At 45.1% G+C, this 25,722-nt stretch overlaps 1 protein-coding gene across 1 annotated transcript in view; it reads right to left on the reverse strand.

Moving 5' to 3' along the window:
* Positions 1 to 24,764, reverse strand: part of Spg11 (SPG11 vesicle trafficking associated, spatacsin) — a 66,712-nt gene extending 41,948 nt beyond the window's left edge. Inside the window, exons 1-12 of the mRNA XM_075961973.1 lie at positions 24,478 to 24,764; positions 20,493 to 20,677; positions 18,896 to 19,114; positions 16,745 to 16,937; positions 12,133 to 12,270; positions 11,396 to 11,838; positions 7,328 to 7,473; positions 5,560 to 5,686; positions 3,187 to 3,342; positions 2,555 to 2,730; positions 1,656 to 1,832; positions 539 to 610 (exon numbers count right to left, since the gene is read on the reverse strand). Of these exons, the coding sequence (XP_075818088.1) occupies positions 539 to 610; positions 1,656 to 1,832; positions 2,555 to 2,730; positions 3,187 to 3,342; positions 5,560 to 5,686; positions 7,328 to 7,473; positions 11,396 to 11,838; positions 12,133 to 12,270; positions 16,745 to 16,937; positions 18,896 to 19,114; positions 20,493 to 20,677; positions 24,478 to 24,725 (2,280 nt within the window). The 5' untranslated portion in view covers positions 24,726 to 24,764. The remainder of the gene's footprint in view (positions 1 to 538; positions 611 to 1,655; positions 1,833 to 2,554; positions 2,731 to 3,186; positions 3,343 to 5,559; positions 5,687 to 7,327; positions 7,474 to 11,395; positions 11,839 to 12,132; positions 12,271 to 16,744; positions 16,938 to 18,895; positions 19,115 to 20,492; positions 20,678 to 24,477) is intronic.
* Positions 24,765 to 25,722: the final 958 nt, after the last annotated feature.

The following is a 25,722-nucleotide window of genomic DNA, read 5'->3' on the forward strand; positions in this document are numbered from 1 at the left end:
GTGTGTGTGACACAGCAGGTGTGTGTGTGTGTGTGATACAGCAGGTGTGTGTGTATGTGTGTGTGTGTGTGTGTGTGTGTGTGACACAGCAGGTGCGTGTGTGAGGAAGTCAGAGGACAACTTGTAGGAGCTGGGTTCTCTCCCTCTACCATGTGGGTCCCAGGGACAGAACTCAGGCTGCCAAGCTTGCCAGGAGCCTTTATCTGCAGAGCCGCCCGCCAACCCTCTAAGCTGCATTTTAAAGTTTTTGTAAATTTTCCTTTACCATAATGTCAAATATCAAAATACAATCATTAAAAAAGGATTATCATGTTTCCCCAACTCATGTTTCCTAGATATTAAAATTATTTATTTTAAAGTTAAAAAAATTCATCAAGGTGGTCTAATAAGAATGTAATCCACAGCCAGGCATGCCTGTAATCCTAGCATCCAGAGAGCCGAGGGAGAAGGACGAGGAATCGGAGGCCAGCTTGGACTACATACCAACACCCTGTCTCAAAATGAAAAACAAAGGCTACACAGTCACACCTTTACCTACCAAAAGGTCCCGTATATTTTTATCAGTTGTATAAAAGCATATCCTGAGCAACTCATCTTCCACATTGAAGCCCTGAAATGAATGAAATTTAAAAGCTTACATTTGTAATGAACCCATCTGAATGTAAGTATGTTAGACGCAGAAAAGCTCCTGTAGACACGTGTTCTGCTAAGCAGTGCACGGCTTCTGCTCTTGGGAATATTTACTTTCTCCATCAGTTCTATGTATTGATTGCTTCTCCCCAAAGCCCTTAGTTATTTTCCCAGAGCGAAGGCAACACACAGAACAATTTACGGTAATGCCAGGCAACCAGAGGACCAAGACTACAACAAACTGCTGCGGTGGTTTAGCAGGAACCCAAGTTTGACAGAAACAGCAAACGCATCTGCGCTTTCAGCACGTTTCCCTGGTAAGACTCCAGCCACACAGACGAGGACCAGATCTTAACTTAGCTCAGAAGCCCTGCTTCTTCTAGGATTTCCCTTCTCAAATGAAGCAAAACTAGGGACTATAAAGCCCTAAGCCAGTGCCTAACCCACCAGAAAGTTCAAATGGACATGTAAGGCGTTACATGAAGAATACAGACTGCCCTCAGCAAAACCGAGGCCCTCTGCATGACACGTCCGAAGTCTTTTTTTTTTAATTTAGTTATTTTTACTTTGTGCACATTTGTTTTGCCATGGGTGTTGGGTCTCCCGGAACTGGAATTACAGACAGTTGTGAGCTGCCATGTGGGTGCTGGGATTGAACCTGGGTACAACCAGTGTTCTTAACCTCTGAGCCATCTCTCCAGCCCACGTCTGAAGTCTTCTAGGAAAACACTGTCTCAGAGGGTGTGATAGTACAGCGCTTGAGAGAATGAGGAGGACTGTGAGTTCAAGGCCAGCCTGGGCTACACAGCCTCTAAAAACAAATGAAAACAAGAGATGTCAGGTGTGGTGGCTCACGCCTGTAATCCCAGCATGCTGAAGCTGAGCTAGAAGGATCACGAATAAGTCTGAGGCCAGTCGGGGCTGTAGAGTGAGCTCTGGGTCAACCTGGTCCACAGAGACTTTGTCTCAAAACAGAGGGGTGGGGTCAAGCCTTCTTATCCACCAGAGACAGAGTCACCACTCACCATATTCCTCAAGAGCGTGGAGGCTTTATCTACACTGTTCTTTTTCAAACTGTCAAACACCAAATCTAGGCCTATCCTGACCAGCTCCTCCAGTTGTTGAGCAGAATGACCAGTAATCCTGAAGAAAGTCTGCGCCTCTGGTATCTTGTTATTTAAAATGGCATCGGCAATAACTTCCTAAGGAAAAAGAAGAAAAAGTAAGTTTAAGTTCCTTGTAGCTTTCTTACTGTCAACGCAGAATATATGCATGGACTAGACATCTACTAAGGGGCCTTTGAAAACCTACTTCTTGCTGGGCTGTGGTTGGTGCACGTCTTTAATCCCAGCACTTGGGAGGCAGAGGCAGGTGGATCTCTGTGTGTTTGAGGCCAGCCTGGTCTATAGACAGGCTCCAAAGCTACAGCAAAATCCTGTCTCAAAAAAAGAAAGAAAAGAAAATCTAATCTTGGCAAGGTGTAGTACTGACTGAAGTGGAGAACCTCAATAGCCCAGGACCCCACAACTCGGAGGACATGGAAGAAAGTGACAGTTACGGCGCTCACTGATGGGGGCTGTGATAGCTGGGTTATAAAATGAGTTCAAGGAAAGCCTGGGAGAGTAAGACCCTGTCTCCAAAAGAAATAAAAAAATAAAGCAGTGATGCAGGGCTGCTGGGCGCTGCCACTGGAGATGGGTTAAAGGCTGATCCTGCGGCCGACGTGGCATTCTGAGGGCACAGCATTAAATGGGGAGGCCCTGGAGATACGGATTTGACATCATGCCCCGAGAACGCACATCAGCAAAACCTAAGACCCTGGCCAAAGACTCCACAGCACGGGTACAGACTCTAAAGTCCATTTCTTCTGGTGTCCTCTTAGGCTATCCGAATCTGCAGAGCTGTGATGAGTACTCATATTTACCTCAAAGCTGAGTTTCTCCCAAGTTTTGCCCTCCTTTACTGTGAGGACATCTTTGTTTATGTCACAGTCCTCAGGGGCGTCTGCTGGCTTCCAAGGAAACTTTATCATGAAAGTCCGAAGTTCATTGATGTAGCTGGTCAAAATGTCCACTCCTTTCTGGAGATGCTCATCTAGCTCTGTAAAACACACCAGTGTGCGTGTGTGTGTGTGTGAGTGTGCATGTGCACGAGTTTGTATGTTCACGTGTAAATAGGCATGGAAAGAAAAGGAGGGGAAAACACACCACAACTTGTTGAAAGGAATTCTGGGAATTGTCAAATTTGAAAACAAGTATTTTCAAACAATAACCTGAGGTGTTTCTCCCTTTCTACGAGCAGCTGCTTTTAGCACAGTCCACTCCACTCTGCACAGAGATTATCCTTAGATCTTCCTGCTGGTGCTCCTACGTCAAACCCATTCCCCTCACTCTTCTTCACTGCAGTGTGCTCCCCTTCACTGCAGTGTGCCCCCCTTCACTGTGGGGTGCCCCTTCACTGCAGTGTGCCCCCCTTCACTGCGGTGTGCCCCTTCACTGGGTTTTCTGTTTCTGTTCTGATAAGGAGTGGCATGGCCACCCTCACTGCTATTCTTACCTTCAGTGTGCACAAAAAGCTCCCTTATCTGCTTGTTAAGGAAGGAGAGTGTGAGGTGAAGCAGCTGCTCTGCAAAGTGCTTGCTCTGGGTCTCAGAGTCGCTTTCTCTGATTGCCGAGCAGAGCAAATCCAGTGCTGGTCTCATCTCTTCTACCTCTGAGAACAAACGAGGAAATTAACATGGCAACCAGCTCCCCAAATTAGCAATCCAAATGTTAGTTGCAATGTTCTTACATATATGAACAAGGTCCAAGGTCTTGTTTTCACAAGCTCACACACCTTAGGAAGGCTTATGACTTGCAAACCTCAATGACTGCAGCCATTAATAAACTTTTACTGGTATTACTACTATTATTTTACAGACCTGGTGTTTTATAAATTCTTTTTTTTTCTTTTAAATAACCTATTAAGTGTTTACTTCCTTTCCATAGAGAGGAGATTGAGGTTGAGAGAGAATAAGTCAGTACCCAAGCTAATTCTGAAAGCAAATAAAATGGCAGAGCCAAAATTTGAACTTAAACCTCTGTGGCTCCAAAGCCACTGCAACAGGCATGTAGAGGACAGGGTTGGAACACGCCCTGAATCCCCCTTCCTGCTTGAGGACCCTCTCGGGGGATTCCTGTCTCTCAGCATCCACCCAGCTTTGAAAGTGCATGTGTGCAAGAATTATGGGAAACAGGCCTAGGAAGGTAAGCGAAGCTCGTTCCCAGGCATCTGATTTCAGATCCATTTCTGCCTTTAGATAAGGGCAGTGCAGGTAAGAAAAGAGAGAGTCCAAACTATCAAACACATGCGGGAATAGCGGCCACACAGCTGCTGACGGAACACTTTCAATACCACAAATCAAGTCTTTTCCTATGAATTAATCTATATGTGTATTTTTAATTGAGAAGCTTAAAAAACACATCCAAGAGGAAGAAAAACCAACCCTATGATCAAGACAAAATCAGGTTGGGAGTGTAGCTCAGTGGCCTAACACGTGTGAAGTCCTAGGCTTGATCCTCAGAACAGAAAGAGGGGTGGGTAGAGAGAAGAGAGGAGGGTGAGGGAGGGGGAAGGCTGTCCTTGCATCCCCAGCAATCTGCCTGCTTCTGCCTTTCAAGTTCTTAAATTAAAGTTCTGTGTCTGGTTTATTTTGAAACAGATCCCAGGTTCCTTCAGACTTACTAGGTGGCACAGACTAGCTTTGAACTTGCAATCCTCCCTCCTTCAGAAAGGCTGCATCACAGGCATACAACCCATGCCTCGCTTCACTGACAGAATGCCCATTGTATTATTTTATTTTATGTGTATGAGTGTTTTGCCTGCATGTATGTATGTGCACATTGTGTGTAACTAGTAACCAAGGAGGCTAGAAGAGGCATCAGATCCCTTGGAACTGGAGTTACAGACAGTTGAGGGTGCTGGGAATTGAACTCAGGCCCTCTGGAAAAGCGCTGAGTGCTCTTAACCACTGTGCCATCTCTCCAGTCCCTCTTTATTTTTAATCAGAGGTAAGAGGTCTTGGATCTCTTGGAGCTAGAGTTGCAGGAGGCTGTGAGACACCTGACAGGGGTGCTGGGAATTGAACTCAGGTCCTCTGCAAGAATAATATGCACTTTTCACAGGTGAGCCATCTCTCCAGCCTGAGATATTAAGAAGAAAAAAAAAATTGCTCATATCTCATGAAGAAGATTGCCATTTTCTCCTGTAACTAAAGTGAAAATTCATAAAACTTGCCTGAGGATAGTTTCAACTGCATATTGCAGCCAAGTATGATAACACCCTTAGAGATGAAAATTCTATGTCTAGAATTTATCCCAAGTAAATGACTATACATAGGTATACACACACACACACAAAGAAAGAGAGAGAGAACATTTATATCATACAGCTAACAGTTTAAACAAAACAGTAGACACTGCAGTCGCACAGAGCACAGAGCACAGGCATGGACAGTAGACACTGGAGTCGCCCTGGGTGGCACTCTCTAGTACTAAGGATTGAACAAGTGCCCCACACATGGCAGACAATGCCGCAGCACTAAGCACCTCCAGTCCCTACAATGAGAACATTACAGACTTCGACAAACTCCCTCAAAGTACATCAGCCCTGTAACTGAGTTTCGACAGCAAGAAGCCGTTAGTGGAAAGATGGCTCAGCAGTCAAGAGCGCTGGCTGCTCTTTCTCAGGACTGGGGTTCTGCCCCCAGGACCCACATCAGGTAGTCTACAACCACATGTAACTCTAGTTCCAGGGGATCCTCTGTGGGCCTCCCCAGGCACCTGCACAATTGTGGGCACATACACACAAGCAGGCACACACACATACACATAAATTATAAAGACTGTAATGATTTGAAAATGTCTAAAATGATAGAAATATTTTACTTACGTCTTAAATATAACTGGGATGGAAGCTGATGATCAGGAACGGGAGGTTTTGACGACGGAGTAAGAAGATTTTCCTTGCTCTTCAGGAAGAAATCTACTGTATCCAGCTGCCGATTTTCTATGCCAGCCTAAGCACAGAGAGGAAAGAACCCAGAGTTTTACCCTGTGTGTGCTGGGGGTAGGGTGGGGGCAGATTTTAATGAGGTTAAGAGCGGAGACTACAAAACAAATAAAACCATCTTTACTTTGTACAAGTACCTGGGTTCTAGTGAACTCTGATCATTTTTGTCTAACTTGTTCTCTGAGTCATTTGTCTTCCTTAGCTCACGTAAAGTTCTAGGAACAATAGACTGTACAGTCAACTGCCCCACGACGGAAGCTCATCAAGCCTGGATTAGGTCTACTTGGAGCGGGTGCATGGCCAGCACCAGTGGTGTCCCCTCTGCTTGCTTTATAGCTCTCTACCCTAGACTCTTAGTCACAACAGCCCCATCCATGGCAGCCCTCGGCTTAACACTGAAAGATTTAACTCGGCACATTCAGGGCACACGCTTGTGCATTTAAAGACAGGTGGATGTGGCACACAAATGCCAGCATTGGGCGGAGGTGGGGGGGAGTAGTCAAGACAGGAGGATCATGAGTTCCAGGCCAGCTTGGGCTACATAGGGAGACCTCGGCTCAACAAACAAACATAATCATAACAGAAGGAACCACAGATCTGTGGGATTCATTTTACCACTCAGACTTGTTTTTCTCCCCTCATTTTCTCTGCTTATGCTCTCATTTGAGAGGCTGCCTCTAAAGACTTAGTGACCTCCAGAAACGACACTCACATATAGCTTATGTGTGATCAGTAGAGGGCTATATGTTTTGACATGTACGTGCAACACAATGTCATGAATTGGGTGAGGTGTGGAAGAAAGACTTTGTCAACAGCTCTAGGAGACATGATGCCCTTGTCTGGCCGCCAAGGACACCCGCACTCATGCACACAGAGCCCTACCACTTGCTCTCAGCTCTCAGGAGGTAAAGTAGGAAGATCAGGAGATCAAGGCCAACCTTGGATAGACAGCAAGTCAGAAACTGGCCTGGGATACTCATCTTAAACCAAACCAAACCAAACAAACAAACAGACAAAAGTCTGTCAGAGGCTGTATCGTAAAGCAGAAATGCCCTGACTCTTAATTTTAGCTCCTTTTTCATCAGTATACTGTGGTTACTCAGCTGGCCACTCTGTGTCTATTTCTTAATTTATAAAGAGAGGGAGGAAGGGAAAGAGAGAGAGAGAACAAAAATTACTTAGTCATGGGTAGTTCATGTGACTGTTTCAGGACCAAATTAGATAATACATATGAAAGAACATGTGAACTGTAAAATGCTACAGAAATTCAGATTATATATTCTAAAGATAGAGAAGAGTACAGAAATAAGAAAATCATTTCTACTCTGTTCTCCACAGCTTGCTTCTCATTATATTAGCTTATTTTTGTCTACATTTCTGTCACATTACCTTTTAAAAATACTGTTATTATCTCCTATCTTTAGAGGCAAAACCAGTAATAAGCGCAAAGGAAATCAACAGTCAGCCCTGGAGAGACGAAGGGTGAAGACGAAGAATATATGAATTCTCTCAGTCACACGAGGGCAGGTGCGTGATCTGCTTTGGAAGTTTCTGTGTATGCATGTTTATGTGTATGTATCTCTATATATCTTTTACTTAGTAATATATATTTATTACTAAGCGAAGTGGGGCAGATTCCTGCCATTACCTCTAGAGCGTGTATAGGAATGGAGCAGCGTCCCCAGCCGTTGAGATGGCAAAGGGAGTCCACGGTGCTGGCACTGCCATGGATCATCAGTCGGTTCAGAAACTCCTCTTGAGTGAGACCAAACAGAATCAGACAGAGTCCGTTTTCTACGGGGAAAATAAAAGTTAGCATTAATCAATTGATAGGAACTTCGATCTTAGAATGATGACTTAGAAATTCATTTCTAATTACCCAATATTTTCATACTATAGCTAAAATACACATACTGAGCTGAGTATGGTGGAGCATGTCTTTTACTCCAGTACTTGGTGGGTAGAGGCAGGTGAATCGGCAAAATTTAGGCCCATTTGGTTTACAAAGTGAGTTCCAAGCAAGTCAGGACTGTATAGTGAGACCCTATCTTAAAGAAAACATTTAACTATCTGTGTGTGCGCACACACGCACACACACACACACACACACACACACACACACACACTACCCTATGTATCAGTTACTATTTTACTGCTGTGATAGAACACCATGACCAAACTTGGAGGAAAAAGGGTTTATTATTTCATATTAAAATGACTGCCCTTCATCTTACGAAGGGAAGGCAGGGAGGGAGTCTGGAGGACTGCTTACCGGCTGGCTCCCCAGGGCTTTGCTCAGCCTGCTTTTGTTTCTCATTTTAATGTTTATTTTATGTGAGTGACATTTTGCTGCATGCATGTGTGTGCATCACATGCCTGCCTGTTGGGATTCCCTGGAATGGGATTAGAGATGACTGTGAGGCACCATGTGGGTGCTGAGAATCGAACCCAGATCTTCTGCAGGAGCAACAAGTGCTCTTAACTGCTGAGCCAACACTCCAGGCCCTCAGCCTACTTTTTATGCAACCCAATCCATCTGCCCAGGGGTGGCACCATCCACAGTGGGCTGGGCTCTCCAAAATCAATCAATAATTGAGAAAGAAAAGGCCTCCAGCCAGATTGCCTGCAGGGCATTTCCTCAGCTGCGGCTCCTCCTCCCAGAGAACTCTGGCTTGTGTCAAGCTGACAAGAAACACCAGCCAGGACATAGCCCGTATTGTTAGGGGCTAATTACCTGATGCTTTTAAATTTTTTATTGCACTTACTTATTATTGTGTGAGTATGTGTATGTGTGTGGACAGAAGTGTGTCAAGGTGCACATATTTGAAGGTCAATGGACGGATTATGAGAGTCAGTTCTCTCCTACTATGTGGGTTCCCAGAATGGAAATCAAATTATTAGGTTTGGTGGCAAATGGTTTTACTCAATAGGCTATCTTGCTTGCCCAGGAGTTTTGTATTTAAAACACCAATCATAAATTGAATTTTTATAAGAACAATACATTAGGGCTATAGAAGTAACAACATTTGCTTAGCATGTATGAGACCATGGATTACATTCCCAGCACTACAAGAACTAATATTTAAAAAATAACCAAAAATGAATACTATGAAATGACATTAAAATTGACATTTATATTTTATATATTATCTTACCTGAAAACTTTATTTATAGAGGTGTCAGATTTCTGGTTTACCAAAATAAATCAAGTAACAACATACCCCTGGATACACAAAAACACCAGAATTTGTATTAAGGACTGAGATTGTACCTCAGTAGTAGAGCATTGGTCTAACATGTACAATAGCCTGAGTTCAAGCCATAGTACAAAAACAGAAAGGAAAGAAGGAAGGGAAGAAGGGAGGGAGAGAGGGAGGAAGGGAGGGAGGGAAGGAGGGAGGGAGGGAGGGAGGGAGGGAGGGAAGGAGGGAGGGAGGGAGGGAGGAAGGGAGGGAGGGAAGGAGGGAGGGAGGAAGCATTTCCTGATCATGGGGTACACACCTGAAAGTCTGCCCTTGGTAAACTGAGGCAGGAAAATCATGGACAGTTCCTGGCTGTCCAGGGCTATTATAGAGAGACCTTGTCCAAAACAAAACACACAAAAACCGAGCCAGGTGTGGTAGCACATTCCTAAAATCTTGGCACTAGAGAGACAGAGGCAGGAGGATGGCCACAAGTTTTAGACCAGTCTGGTCTACATAGCAAGTTCCTGGCTAGCCAGGGCTAAGTAGTGAAATTTTGTCTTTTAAAAATCAAAATAAAACAGAAACAAAAAACTAGGCTGAAGGAGAAACACAGCAGTTGAATCCCATACAACATTCAAACCTGCTACAGCAGGCCTAGCACCTATGCTGAATGAATGCATCTTTTATGTAAATTACTCTATGACTACAGTATAGGGCCAGAGAGGTCAGGGAAGTGCAAGAAAAGTCCAACCTGAAATACAACAGCCACTGGGGAACCCCAACAAGAAAGACAACAGCCACTGGGGAACCCCAACCATAAATGCAACAGCCACCAGGGAACCCCAACAATAAATATAACAGCCACCGGGGAACCCCAACCAGAAAGACAACAGCCACAGGGGAACCCCAACAATAAATATAACAGCCACCAGGGAACACCAACCAGAAAGATAACAGCCATCAGAGAACCCCAACAATAAATATAACAGCCACTGGGGAACCCCAACCAGAAAGACAACAGCCATCAGAGAACCCCAACCAGAAAGACAACAGCCACCGGAGAACCCCAACAATAAATATAACAGCCACTGGGGAACCCCAACCATAAATACAAGAGCCACTGGGGGGACCCCAACCAGAAAGACAACAGCCACCGGAGAACCCCAACCAGAAAACAACAGCCACTGGAGAACCCCAACCAGAAAACAACAGCCACTGGAGAACCCCAACCAGAAAACAACAGCCACTAGAGAACCCCAACCAGAAAACAACAGCCACTGGAGAACCCCAACCAGAAAACAACAGCCACTAGAGAACCCCAACCAGAAATACAACAGCCACGAGAGAACATCAGCTTCACCCCAACACTTAAGTTTCTATGCAGAAATGCAGGTCCAGTGTGCTAGAGTGGTAACAGCTACAGGTCCAGATTTTGTAAAATTCTGTCTATTTGAACTTTGTATTTATGTTATCTTTTTTAAAAGCCTAAGCTAGGTGTGGTGGCATGTACGCCTGTAGTTCTAGGAACTGGAAGATATAGATAATAGGATCAATGGTTTCTTTTTGTTTTTTTCGAGAGAGGTTTTCTCTGTATAACAGTCCTTAGCTATCCTGGAATTTACTTCGTAGATCAGACTGGCCTCGAACTCACAGAGATCTGCCTGTCTCTGCCTCCCAAGTACTGGGATCTGGCCTAGGATCAGTGTGTTTAAGACCAGCCTCAGTTACACACACAGCAAGTTTGAGGTCAACTGGGGCTATGTGAGACCCTGCTTTAAAACCAATAAAATAAATCCCTAGTCAGTGCCAACCAAAATGAATACGCAGTACACACATGGTCCATGATTGGCTGGCTTGTAACCTCTGCTGCAGAGACTCCAGTCAGAGGAGGTTTCTCCAAGTTAAAAATCGGCCCATATTACTCTTACTATCTAGTATTAACATTTAGCTCAAGAGAAAGTATTTAAATTAAAACAGGGCTGAGGGATGGCTCAGTGGCTAAGAGTACTGGTGCCCTTTCTCTGGAGCCAGGTTTGAGTCCCAGCACCCACATGTCAGCTCCAGGGGATCTGACGCCCTCTTCTGGCCTCTGCAGGTCCCAAGCATGCATGTCAAAAAACACCCACCCACATAAATTAAGACACATGAGACAATTACAGAGAATAAGGCCAAGTTTCCTCCCAGAATAAGGACCACTTTGCAGGGAGACTGGGCACATGCTGGCACCAAGGCAGCAGAAGGGAAATACACCAAGAAGTCACATCTTGGCTGGCAAGATAGCTCAGTGTAAAATGACCTCCAAGCCTGATGACCCAGAGCTCAATCCCTGGGATCCAAGTGGTGGAAGGAGAGCACCAACTCCCACAAGCTGTCCTTGACATGAGTGCTTTGGCATTTGCGGGCGTGCGCGCACGCACGCGCGCACACACACACACACACACACACACACACACGAAACAAGTAACTGTAATTTTAAAGAAGCAGTTGCACCTCTAAGCAGTGGATTCTAGCCGGCTACGAGACAAGCTCACCTGTCAGAACAAGGCACTGCTGCTGGTCCCCACTACTGTCGACAGGAGAACACGGCTGGCTGAGAGGAAGACACTGCAGGCCCTGGGTCTCCAGGTCCCAGAGGACAATGGTGCAGCTGCTGGTTCCTACTGCCCAAGCAAACAGTGCAGTAAATCCCGTCACAGACATACACTGGAGCTCCGCGGGCTGCTCTTGTCTGCTCAGCCGCATCGTCTCCCACCATCTTGGGTCACTAGTCTTGATGTGCTCCTTCTGCGGAAAAGCACACTGGCCACACGTGGCATCCCCTGGAATGAAAACGTGGCTTGGCACAACGGGAGTGGGGTTACCAGATTCCGGGGACTCCAAACGCAAAACACCCTGGAACCACGGAGCACAACAGGAAGCCTCTGGCTTGGAGCTCATTGTTTCCTTCAGTGCTGACAGCTGGGCCCTCCAAGACCTGGAAGACAGGGCAACCGTCAACACCCATGACAGTCGGGGCACCAAGTCAGATACCAGCTGGGGTAAAGACACTCAGAACGGCAGCTTCCACCTGCAGTCCCAGCACTTGGGAGGCAGAGGCAGGGGGATCACTCTGAGTTCAAGGCCAACCTGCCCTACACAGCAAGCTGTAAGCCAGCTAGGACTACACTGACTTCAAATAAATAAATGGATGTATCTGCCAGGTAAAGACTTTTCATATGAAAAGGACAAAAATGAAAAGGAAACACACGAGCCCTTAAAGTGTTCATACCTATCAACCCGAAAGGAGACCTTGGTGAGTCTCATGTTGTGGACAGAGTTAGCAAGGTCATCTTCGTCTGTTCCAGTAGGCCCTTCAATAGGAAGGTCTTCCAGTGTTCTTGCATACAGTAGGTGTCCTGGGTGTTGCCTACATTGGAAAAGAATGATAGCTGTATCAAAAAAAAATTATAAATAACCCCAAATTTGTGTCACAAGTGCCTCTGGGTTTGTGTGCAGGCACTTTTTATTTATTTATGTTTTTGTCCTGTTTTTTTGTTGTTGTTTTGATTTTTTTTTTGAGAGAGAAAAAGAGAGAGAGAGATATCAAAATATATTGTCTGAAATTTCAAAATAAAAATGGACAAGAATGGCATAAATTTTATATCCCCAAGATTGTAGTCTCTCTAGCCTCCCTCATAGAACAGTGATAAAGTCAGCATCAAGAATCTGACTCTATGGGCTAGAGAGATGGCTCAGTGGTTAAGAGCACTGACTCTTTCGGGAGACCTGAGTTCAATTCCCAGCACCAACATGGCAGCTCACAGCTGTCTGTAACTCCAGTCTCTCCAAGCACTGCACACACACAGCACACAGACAATGCACAGGCAAGGCACCCTTATATACAAAATAATAAAATAAAAAATTACCAATACCAACAAAAAGCACTTGGCTCCATGGAGCAGTTCCTTTCCCAGAGTGGAAAGAGCAGCCACTGTCTAGCACACTGCAGATGTCAAGCTGACTTACATGGACTCTTAAGCCTTTCAAGACCTTACAGAAACATATAACCCACTTCAGGGTACAGACACTAAGGTTAAGAGAACACGGAACCAGGCTAATGTAACCATAAAACTTGGGGTTTGATTTTTTAAAAACATTTATTTACTTATTTGGGGGTAGGGTAGAGAGGATTCAGGCATTCCACAGAATGCATGTGGAAGTTCATTTCACCAGCTCACAGCTAAGGTTCCTAATAACTCTTTACCGTAGCAAAGCAAGACTTAGGCCAAGGTCAGTAAATGAACAAGAACCGCGTATATGTATATGTATATGTGTGTGTGTGTTCACATGCGCACATGTGTGTGAGTTAAGATGGAACAGCCGTGTGGAAAGAGGGTCATCACATCTGAGAAACAGAGAGGACCGTGGTGCCCGAGCACAGCAAGTGAGAAGCAAAACGGAGTGACAGTAACAGAAGCCGGAAGAGCTGGCGGGAGAGAGTTCAGAGCCTTACGCGGGTTAAGGAAGTCTGGCTTTCATCTTTAGGAGAAAAGGCAGCTAAAGGAGGGTTTGGGCAGAACTACAACATGATCACATGCAGAGCATAGCTAGGGAGAGGGAAGCATTTACTGTTGTCACACACTTCAGAAGTGTTCAATTTGGAAGGCATTGTGTAGACACTTAGCAAGGAGATGAGAAATGTGAGTGTGCGTGAGTGTGTGTGGTTGGGCCACTAATGAGACAGACATTTTACTGATGCCACTTTAACTACCTTGGAGGAAACAGGTTTAGGGGATGAGGACAGACACAAGGAGACTGAGCAGGCATTTGTTAAAGACGGGCACGGCTTGGGTGGAGGCAGAGAGGAGGGGAGCCTGGGGAGACACTCAGGAGGGAGATGGCAGCTACTTGTCTGTTAACTGGACACAGACCTAATACTGAAAAGACATTATAAATATGGAAAAGGAAATAGAGAAAGGTTTCTTGAATGGGGTGGGGGAGGAAGGGATGAAACCTCATAAAACAAAGGAACCAAAACGCTAAAGGAGGTCTCACGAGACATCAGATGGCTTCTGTTCCCTTAAAATTGTGGGCGGCAAGGTCACTCAAGAAAACGGAAGAATAACGAGATGAGCAGTTCTGAGGAAAAATAGAGGATTAAGAATATTTTTGTAAGTCTGGGTAAGGTGGTACACATTATAATCTTAGCCTGGGGAGGCAGAGGCTGGCAGATCTTGAGTTTGAGGCCAGTCTGGACTACAAAGCAAAACTCTCTCAAAAAATCACAAAATGGAGGTTGGCAAAGATTACTTTTACAGGTTCCCCACAAACGCAAACTTGCTTGGGTGTAGGCAGCAGAAGGCAGAATAAAGATTTCATTCAGGGTCGATGTTTTGGCAGGCCAAGTGCTACCATGGAGCAAGAGCAAAAGTTTAGAGCATGTGCAAGAAGCTGGTTAGAACAATGGATCGCCAAATCCAGGCTTGCAAAGGGGGGAAGTGGAGACAGGTGGAGGGGAAGCACAGAAGGTCCATTAGCTGGAAATCCCAGTGAGGTCAGCGGGCACGCACTTGGGTAAGCCGGCTAAAACCTTTGGGAAGTTGTGTTGATCCGTGGAGAGTAGTGATTGAATGCTGACAAAGCCCAGAACAAAGCCCAGAGTTCGGCTCTGACAATGGACAGCTAAGATAAAATGGAAGATGAAGCGAAAGAATGAAACTGAGCTACTGAGGAGGCTGAGCTGGGAAGATCACTGGAGCCCACAGCAAGGGCCCATCTCCAAAGGGAGAAAAAGATTGGAAAAAACCGAACTATTAGACTTTATTGGAAAAAATGACAAAATAGGAACTATATAAAACTACAGTTAAGCACGAAGCCCAGCTAGGGAGGGGAAGTGCCACACACACCACAGAGGAGTCCTGAGTGAGATTCTGGTAGAGTGCCCGTGAGCACAGGGCTTCAAGAAAGAGCTGTCATGCCAGGCGATGGTGGCGCACGCTTTTAATCCCAGCACTCGGGAGGCAGAGGCAGGCGGATCTCTGTGAGTTCGAGACCAGCCTGGTCTACAGAGCTAGTTCCAGGAGAGGCTCCAAAGCCACAGAGAAACCCTGTCTCGAAAAACCAAAAAAAAAAAAAAAAAGAGCTGTCATTCCAGTGGATTCCCACGGGAAGAAAAGGGCCGAGAAGGAGGACTGATGTTCTGATTGGGGAGAGAAGTTCGCTCAAGTCAGGAATGACGAGATACACCTGGACTTCAGGCAACTCCAGAGAAAAGGCACTAAACAGCATTTATGTGAAGAACAAAACACAGATCACTTGCTTAGTTGGACAGACTGGTCCCTAAGTTAGTTGTGGGGGACAGGACAGAGCTCTAAAACATCTAGAGCATAGGACAGGCGACTAGGCCTTCCTCTTTTCCCACCATTTACACCGTTTCCAATGAGTGATCAGGGATATGACTGATGAGCGAAACCACCTATGGGCAGACAAGAACAGGCTACGGAAACTAACAGCCCACACTCAAAGATTTAAAAACAAGGCCAGGCATGATGGCCTCTCCTGTAATCCCAGCACTCAGGAGGCTGAAGCAAAAAGATAGGCGTTTGAGAGAAGTTTCACCTACATTGTGAGACCTTGTATTAAACAAACAAACAAACAAACCAGGTCAGATCACAGCTCCCTCCCCTCAGCTGAAATTCCATCAACATCTACTCATTTTTAGAGCAAGGTCAAAACGTAAATAAGTAAATAGCCACTTTGAACAAACTGGGGCTTGGAGTCTAGCTTAGCGGTAGGGGGGTTGCTTGCTGAACATGACTGAGGTTCTGCGTTTGATCCCTAGAAAACATCACAGCTCTAAAGATACTTGGCAGGTACATAAAAATAAACCAAGCCATAGGCAATAAAACTCATCAAAAACATTCCCAACTACTCAGGGATTTGTCTTATTCATATCAAGGTGGAATCAAAAGACTAAATGGTTTGAATGGCCCTAAATGTGGTCAGCTCATAAATGTTGAAAGGCCTACTTCCAGATCATCAAGTTACATAAGTTTATAAAGCCAACAGCAGCTAGAAGCTAATGGAAAAGAAATATAAGAAAGCGTTTAGCATTACTGAGGTTCTTAGACAGCCACAAGCACCAGTTCCTCATAAGGAAATACCACGGAAATCCCCAGGCAGAAAAGCTAGCTACCTGAATAGATCTTGTCATATTCCTTTAAGAGGAACATGAGTCTCAGTGCAGCCAGGATCCCAAGCCACAAAAACAGAAAGCCCAACAACAGGTAAATTCCATTCTCCTCTACTCTTAAATGGAACAAGAAGGGGGTGATATATAAAAGTGAGGCTTTTTAAACTGTACAATCCTGATTCTCTCTCTCTCTCTCTCTCTCTCTCTCTCTCTCTCTCTCTCTCTCTCTTTCTCCCTCTCTCTCTCTCCCTCTTTCTCTCTCCCTCTCTCTCTCTCTCTCTCTCTCTCTCTCTCTCTCTCTCTCTCTCTCTCTCTCTCTCTCTCTCGGATGTGTTTCAAGACAGGTTTTCTCTGTGCAATAGTCCTGGCTGTCCTGAAACTCGCTCTGTAGATCATATTGGCCTCAAACTACTGAAACCTTCCTGCTTCTACCTCCCAATTGCTGGGATTAAAGGCATGCACCACCACTGCCCGGACCGCCATACAATACCACTTAAGTCAAACCAAACCTTTGCCATACAAGCCAAAAGACAAAGGTGGCCAGCAGTCATTTAGACACATTCTTCACAGTTACAATCTTACTAATGGAGCCTTAGCAAGATCTAACTGCATAGAAAAGCTGCTTAAAACAACAACAAAAAGCTGAGTATATTTTTAATCTTTTATGGGTCTATTTACCTCAAATGAGAAGTTTTAGTCATCTGCCTACCTGAAATACAAATTTAGGTTCAGAGCAACTGCAGAGTGAGATGAACTGATGATCACCAAAACATCTAAGTCCTGAGACACTTTCAGTGATGTAAAGGAGGGAACGCTGGCTGCCTCCTGCTGCTCGGAATCCTCTAGGAGAAGAGCCAAGTCCACATGAGCTACCTGCTTGCCATCTGAAGTGTCAAAAATATCTTTGGGCTAGAGTTAAAGAAGTGTCTTTTCTATCCAGGACCCTTTGAGTCTCAGGATGGGGAAGAGCTGTCATCTGGATCACTACAACCTTGCAGGGCTAGCAGCAGGCACTCCCCGATGTCGGAACCAGATGACTATGGAGCCGGCTGCACAACAGGGGATGTACAGTTCTTCAGTCTGCTGCTCCAGACCCCAAGGCACTGTTTCCCAGGGTAAACCCCAGTTAACATTATATATTAGCTAATGCCCAAATACTATCATCTCAACATGCAACCAACATTAAAAGCTGAGATATTTCATTTTCTTGTAAGCCACCAAAATCTAAGTTCCACTTAGATTGCAACTTTAGACACTAACTTTTTTCTCTCACTCTTTGTTTTTTTGAGACAGAGTTACTCTATGTAGCCCCAGCTGCCCTGGAACTCGCTCCATAGACCAGGCTGGCCTTAAACTTAGAGATCCGCCTGCTTCTGCTTCCTGAGTGCTGGGATTAAAGGTGTGCACCACCACCACTGTGCTTGGATGCTAAATTTTCATCAGAAATATCTCACCCATATTTAGACCCCACGGAGTTGCAGTTGAAACAGTAAGAGAAACTGGGCAGGAGATAAAACTAAGTAAGCAGAGTGCTTATCTAGCTCAATGAAGCCCAGGTTCGATTCCCCAATACCATTAACCTAAGCATAATGGCTCAAGCCTGCTATCCCAGAACTTGGGAGGCTGAGGCAGAGGATCAGGTGTCAAAGGTCAGCCTTGACTAATATAGAGTACAAGTTCAGTCGTGGCTACAAAAGACTCTGTTTTGTTTTATAAAAAGAGTCCAAAAGAATAAGTTTATTCTAAATATACTTAAACTCTTTAATAACTGAACCAAGTGTCAGCTTTTAAACCTAAATAATTAATTATCCATATGCCTAGACCATTCCAGATGTTCAGCAGCCTCACGTACCTGACACTCATTGCAGAAGACAACAAATTCAGCAACAAAAATTAAGTCAGTTTAGTATCTTATGACATCCTTGTAAAAAACAATATATCTAAAATAGGAAAATCATCCCTTCTGGAGGCAGAGTCAGAGGCTAGCTCCAAAGTGGACTACAGAGTGAGTTCTAGGCCAGCTTCAGCTACAGAGGCCCTGCTTCAAAAACCCAAAATTTAAGGACGCCTTTAATCTCAATACTCAGGAGTCAGGGGATCTCTGTGAGTTAAGAGGCAGTTGGTCTCCACAGTTAGGTCCAGGCTAGCAAGTCTATATAGTAAGACTCTGTCTCAAAAATAAATAAGTAAACAAACCAAGGGGCAGGGATTGTGGCTCAGTGATAGAATATTTGAATACCACCCCCAAAAGCATAAAGAAAGGAAGATATCCCTTTACTTCAGAAATAAAAGTCCCAAAAATCATTTCATAAAAGGTCATTTTTTAAATCTTCAAAATAATTTTACTGCTAGATACAAAGTATAGTACTTTAAAAGAGTATTAATACTTATGCAAACCATTCATTAGAATGATGGGATTATCTGGGTGTGGTAATGCATACTAGTAAGCACAGTATTTGGGTATTTGAAGCCTCAAAAAAAAAAAAAAGGAAAAAAATGGAAAAAATGGAATCATCATTGAGCAAAGTATGTTATATTCATGCGGAAAGGATATATGTCATATATCGTATCAGTAATCATGCATTTTAACAGACACTTAAGAAATGTAGTTGGGTAAATAAGCAAAGAATATAAATATGGGTAAGATTATTATGACAATAAGAATATTTCTATACATTGAAAAATATAACATAATATAGTTGAGTATTTTATGAGAGTATTTCTCCCCTAAAAAGTCTTAACTAAAAACTAACTATTCTCCCTTAGCTCCAGTTCCCCCAATCGAAAGTGCGGAAAGGCTCATCTTTCTACATATTCTTTTCCCCTACACATTAACCAACAAGTTTACGGCCAAGGATACAGATCCAGTGTAATGTACTCAGAACAAAGAGAAGTCCCCTGCAGAACTGCACATCAATAACCGTGTCTGCTGCCGGTGGCGGCAAGGGCAGCGGGAAGCAGTCCAGTACACTTCCGGAGTCTCTCCCTGGAAATGCGAAGCGGAGGACGAGACATCTGTTGATGAGCAGTAAGGCCGTCTTGTGAAAGGACAGAATTCTCAGAGACTCCAAGGAAATACCTGTGAATCAAGAGGATGTTGTCTCAGACTCTTCACTCACACGTTTACAGTTGGTAAAGATGACCTTATAAACACAGAAAAAAACAGATAAAACAAAGAAAGGGAATTGCATTTATTCCAACTCCAAGTGGTTACTGTTCACATCTGTGGACACAGGCATTAGGAAGCAGGCGAAGATAAATAAAGACGGCTCACAGTGGCCCAGGGTTCTTTTTGCTTAAGGCTGACATCTCAAAGCACACTGGAAGAAGATTCAAAAGAGCTGAGTTACCCATGAGATCATTCAAAGTCAATCAGACATTTTTTTTTCCTTAACGAAAAAGAAGGAACCTTATAGTCAAGGGTAGAAAGGATGTTACTGCCTTAAAATAGAGGCCCAGGAGCTTGGATTTATGTCCCCCCTCCCCCCACAGCTTATCAGACCAAGACACAGGCAACAGCTCTATAACAAGTTTAGGTCAGCACTGTCCACTATAATACAAGAGTCATCAATCCATGAGAGAGATATGATTCAATATGACCAACAGCCAAAGAAACAGGTGAATTAATTTAATATATATTATTTAGTTTATTACATACAAAATATTCTAATATGTTAGTTTATATAAAAATTATTAATGATCTATTTTACTTTCCTTCTAGTAAAACTTGAAAACCTGGTATGGTAGAACCAGTTTGGTGCGCAGGCCTATAATCCCAGCTTTTCAAGAGGCTGAGGCAGGAGGATTTTAAATCCAAGGCCAGCCTCTGTAGCTTAGTGATAATCTTTCTCCAAATAAAGGCAAAAAAAAAAAGCCTGGAGACTTGGGTATGTGGCTCAGTGATTGAGTGACAACCTAGCATGTATAGGCCATAGGTTCAATCCCCAGTATCCCCTAAAAAAGAAAGATGTATTATTATTATTTTTTTTTGATTTTTTTTTTTCGAGACAGGGTTTCTCTGTAGCTTTTGGTTCCTGTCCCGGAACTAGCTCTTGTAGACCAGGCTGGCCTCGAACTCACAGAGATCCGCCTGCCTCTGCCTTCCAAGTGCTAGGATTACAATATTATGGCCACCTCACTTGGCTGGGACATTTAAAGTATATTTTTAGGGTGAGGATGTAGTTCAGGGACCAAGGGCTTGCCTAGCATTTGTGAAACTTTGGGTTTGATTTCCAGCACTGCAAAAACGGAAAGTACAACTTAATTATATTAACCCCATTTCAAGGGCTCAGCAGCCCAGTCTGGACGGTGCAGACTGGTCACGGTGGCACACTCCTGAGTCCCCAGCACTTGGAAGCTGATGCAGGAGGATCACATTTGAGGGCAGCCTCCACAACACAGTCAGACTGTGTCTCTAAGAAGGAAACAGAGTAGAGCGAACTTAGCAGGACACTCACAGACTCCTCGGTCTTCAACAAGCGTCTGCAGTGTCCGCCCACAGCAGCTGTGTAACAAGGTCGACTCGCATCGCCCGTCCTTCAAATCAAACTCATACACGCGCAGTTCATAATCCTCACAAACGGCGAGCAGCTTGGGCTTGTCTGTGGATATGCTGTGGTCACGACACTCCTCCCATACGAAGCTAAGGAAAAAAGTCTAGGTTTATTATATTTCTACGCCCACAATCCCATTGACCGCAAAGGCAGGGATCAAAGGGCAGAACAAGAGAGCTTAGCTCACTCAACAGCACCAGTTCTGCAACCCAACTTAGGAGGATGGAACTGCTTTAGGGTCTCTTCCTTCTCCCCACTTTTCCCTACTCTGTCCCCTACACTGTCTGAGAGTAGGAGATGAAGTGAGCTTAGAGCAGAAAACTGCTTCCTCATCCCTTCAGCTTTCATTAATTAATTAATTAATTCATTCATTCATTTATTTGGTTTTTTGAGACAGGGTTTCTTTGTAGCTTTGAAGCCTGTCTTGGAACTCGCTCTGTAGACCAGGTTGGCCTCGAACTCACAAAGATCTGCCTGCCTCTGCCTCCTGAGTGCTGGGATTATCCTTCAGCTTAAAAAAAAGCCTTATTAAATCCATTTATTTTTTTACCTTGAGCATCAACTGATATTTTTAAACAGATTGTTATCATGAAGAATAAATACCAACAATCAATCTTAGTTGTTTTTTTTTTTGACACAGGGACTTTCTATGTAATCCTGGCTGTTTTGGTACTTGCTCTGTAGACCAGGCTAGCCTCAAATCTGCCTGCCTCTGCCTTCTGAGTGTTGGGATTAAAGGTGTGTGCCACCAAGCCCAGCTCTAAATTTATTACTTATAAATATATTACTTATCACAATTAATAAAATGGGCTTATAGAGCTGGAGAGATGGCTCAGTGATTAAGAGCTCATTAAGAGCTCACAACTCTCAGTAACTCCAATTCCACAGAATCTGACGCCCTCTTGTGGTCTCTGCAGGCACCACCAGGCATGTGGCACACATACATGCATGCAGGCAAACACTAGATACATAAAATAAATATTTTAAATGGGCTTTGGCTGAGTTGAATTATTTCAGATTTTAAAGATTCTTTACATATAGTCTTTGACTACTCCAGAATGTTATGGTACAGAACAACCCTGTCCAATAGAACCTTGTGATAATGGAAATGTTATTTTCCATTTCAGTGCTGCCCATGACAGCCACAACCAGTGGGCAGATATTGCTACGAAGCACTTCAGCTGTGGGCACTGCAACCAAGGAACTGGATTTCAACATTCATTTTAACAGCCACCCGTGGCTAACAACAATTATTCTAGACAGCACAGTCACCAGTGTGGGCTAACAAGGCTGGGGAAAGACCAACTGTCGTAAACTGCATTTAAAATAAACATAAGGGGGCTGGAGAGACGGCTCAGCGGTTAAGAGCATTGCATGCTCTACCAAAGGTCCTGAGTTCAATTCCCAGCAACCACATGGTGGCTCACAACCACACGGTGGCTCACAACCATCTATAATGAGGTCTGGTGCCCTCTTCTGGCCTTCAGGCATACACACAGAAAGAATATTGTATACATAAATAAATAAATAAATATTAAAAATAAATAAATAAACATAAGGGTTGTAGGTGGCTAAGGGGTTAAGGAGCTGGCTCCACAAGCTTGAGAATGGCAGTCTGGGTACTCAGAACCCACATAAAAGCCTGTTGGGCATGGCAGCCTGGCCACCTGTTAATACCAGCACTCAGAAGGAAGAAGCAAGGGATCCTGGGGACAAGCTAGCGGCTCAGATCAGTCTGATCCTGTGAGCTTCTCCTTTCAGACACAGACTCTGCCTCCGGAAGTGAGGTGGAAGGCCAGCAATGGCTCAGCGGGGAAACGCACCCACACGCAAGTCTGGCAACCTCTGCTGGATCCCTGAAATCCATGTGAAGGTGGACGCAGGGAACCAACTCCACAGAGCTGTTTTCTGACCTCCCCAATTTGTGCGGCGCCACGGGTTCATGAGCATGTGCACACACACCCAAAAACTTATAATAAAATTTAAAAAAACATTGTGGAGAGCAATCTACTAAGATGGATGTCAACATCAGGTCTCCACGTGCACATATGCACACATTCGCACACATGTACAAACAAATACAGAGACACGGACCTGTTAGCTACTCAGAAGGCTGAGGAAGGAGGGTCTCTGGAGCCCAGGAACTGGACAGCCTAAGTGACATAGCAAGACTATCACTAATACACATGAGCCAGATGTGGTGGCTCAACAATAATCACATTCCTCAGTGGCTGAGACAGGAAGACTGAGACTTTGAGGCCAGCCTAGGCTACAGAGAAAGACCCTTTCTTAAAAGCAGTCAGTAGGGCCCACTCTGAAAGCAACGCAGTTCGAGGAGATGAGGCACCCTCTGAGAGTTTCAACTTCTTTAAAAGCTTTGTTTTCTACAGAAGTAAGTTTTATATTAAATGGGGCGGCTATTAGGTCCTTAGTAGAAAGACTTGCACTTCAATCCCGGCACTCGGGAGGCAGAGACAGTCACTGTTGGAGGCCAGCCTGGTCTACAGTGTGAGTTCCAAGACAGCCAGGGTTACAAAGTGAAACCCTGTCTTGCATCATCCCCTCTTCTCCCCTAAAAGGAAAAGACCAACAGTTCACATTTCTGCCTTTTAAATAACAGGAATTATTTCTTTTTTACGAACACCTAATTTCTGTTTACACTGAAAATTTGGGAAATAACCTAAATATCAACCCTGGAAAAGGTTAAACAAAGTAAACTATTTAAAGGCACTGCACTATTCCAAAGGGAGATCACTGTGAGACCTTATCAGACAAGGTAAAACACTTGCTGATTTACCAAACTTGCCTTGTGTGTACAGAGCTGTTACAGAAGTTGGAGGGTTCTAAAGTGAGATACCTCTTGGCTCTGCTCTACAGTCTCTCACAGACTGGTCCTAGAATACTTCCCACTATTAGAAAGGTCAGCATATAGTCGGGGCATTTCTAAACTTTATGATGCCGACTGTCTATCCTGGATAGGATTTATGAAAATGGAAAGTAGTACATTATTGTAACTGTCTACCTTCTAGGTTCATGGGAACCTCGTGCCTAAGAAACAGCAGACATGCAAGTACAGAGATTGGAGACACTAGAAAGGGTAAAGCAGGAGGATTGAGACTTGCAAACCAGCTACCTGGAGACTGTGATCAAATACGTTAAAAGTGGGACTGGGCTAGTTCAGTGACCCCAGGGCACTGAGTGGGGCTATGTTTGCAAGAAAGCATTATTTCCGTAACAAAAATGGATATTTGAAATAAGCCAGATCATCTGGCACTTTTTTTTTGTTCGCTTGTTTTTCAAGACAGGGTTTCTCTGTAGCTTTGGAGCCTGTCCTGGATCTCGCTTTATAGACCAGGCTGGCCTTGAACTCACAGAGAGCCTCCTGTCTTTGCCTCCCAAGCGCTGGGATTAAACACGTGCGCCACCACCGTCCAGCTCATCTGGCATCTTTAAACAAGGTCAGGTGTGGTAGTTTAGGCAGAGGCACGTGGATCTCTGTAGGTTCGAGCCCAGCCTAGTCTGTGTACCAAGTTTTAGTGCTGCCTGGGCTACGTAACGAAGACCGGGGATGGGGGGGGAGGTGGGGGAGAGAAAGACAGGCTTAGTACTCCTTTCTGTAACAATTTGTTTTAAGTTAAAGAAACAGTTCCTGGACTGGGACCCATCCAGGGTTATCTTCTCTGCCCATCCAGAGAGTGAGTTAGGGAGATGCAACAAGATGAGCATTTCGCTCCGGGATGGGAAAGGTTCCTAGAGGAATGGGGCTCACGGTTTTGGGGTGATTCCCCCGCTGTCACCCCTCTCCCACCACCCCGCGCCGCGAGGAGCGGCCGGAGCAGCTCAAGGTCCAGACGCCTCCCGCACTGCACAGCTGTCCCGCAGCACTTACTGCCCAAAGGGGCCTTGGAGGCAGCAGCTGCTTCCACCCCTGCTGCCCGGCGCCAGGGAGAGCACTCGGAGACTGCCCGCAGCCGTCAGGCTCCCCAGGGCCTCCTGCTCTCGGTGCAGCTGCGCCCGCGCTCCGAGCTGCGCCGTCTCCTCGGCAGGGAGCTGCACCAGCAGCACAGGTAGAACCCGCTCCATGGCCCCAGCACAGCCAGGGGAGGCAGCACTTCCAAGCCCCGGTTCAGCAGCCATCCCTGCCCGGGCGCTCCTTCCGGGAGAGACGCCCCGCCCGCGTGCGTCACGGGCATGCGCGGTGTTCTGTGCCTTGTGACTGTCATCTGAACTGCAAGGCGCTCCTATGCCTGTAGTCTTCTTAGCTGGGGGGTGGGGGCGGGCCTAAGCAGACCCCGTGAAACCACACCTGCGCTCCTCTCTCAGCTCAAGTCAATAAACGCCAAGTCCTGTCAGTTGCTTCCGCTGTGCTTGCTCATTAAAACCCAGTCGCTGGCCCCTCGTCACTTTTTGTGCAATTGCTTGGAACAACAGTCATGCGGTTCTTGGTAGCAAGGACTCTTTAATAGACTAGAATTAAAGAACCCTTTCCTCTTAAAAACAAAACCAAAACAAAACAGGGGCACAAAACAGAGCCCACCCTTCTCCCCTGGGCTTCAAGAAATCTGCTCCCACGGAATTTTGCAAAGCTGCCATTCCCATCAGATGCCCTGGAGCCCAGAGTTTGCAAAAGCAGGCCACCTGATTTATCTCCCACCAGGCAGTTTTGAAGAACATTTTTTACCCGAAAAGCATTCGCCAGCCCCTGCCTACAAAAATTGCTTTTCAGACCCCACATAGTGAGTTTTTCTGTACCCCTGGATACGTAGCTGCACGGTTTGGGGGTGCCGACCTCTCAGACCAATAGACCTCCACTGAGTTTTCTATTCCTTACAAGCATGAAGACTAGCATGAATATCGGAGTCAAATGATGTCCTTTGTAACAGATGGATTGAGTACAGAGTGAAGCAGCTCACTCAGGGACGTACAATCCAGTATAGAAAAGAAAGGGGGAGAGCGCTGAGACGTGCTGGAAAGGCGTTTGGGAGAAATTGAACAGTACCCTGCCAAGTTTTTTATTTGATAAAGGCTCCCTGGTGGCCTTGGACTCCTGCGGCTCCTTCCCCAGCCGTCTAGCTACTCAGGAATTCAGGGGTATGTCTCCATGCTTAGCCTTGGTAACGCGGCCACTTCCACA

This window comes from Microtus pennsylvanicus, chromosome 2, assembly GCF_037038515.1.
Source record: "Microtus pennsylvanicus isolate mMicPen1 chromosome 2, mMicPen1.hap1, whole genome shotgun sequence".
Taxonomy (NCBI): Eukaryota; Metazoa; Chordata; class Mammalia; order Rodentia; family Cricetidae; genus Microtus; species Microtus pennsylvanicus.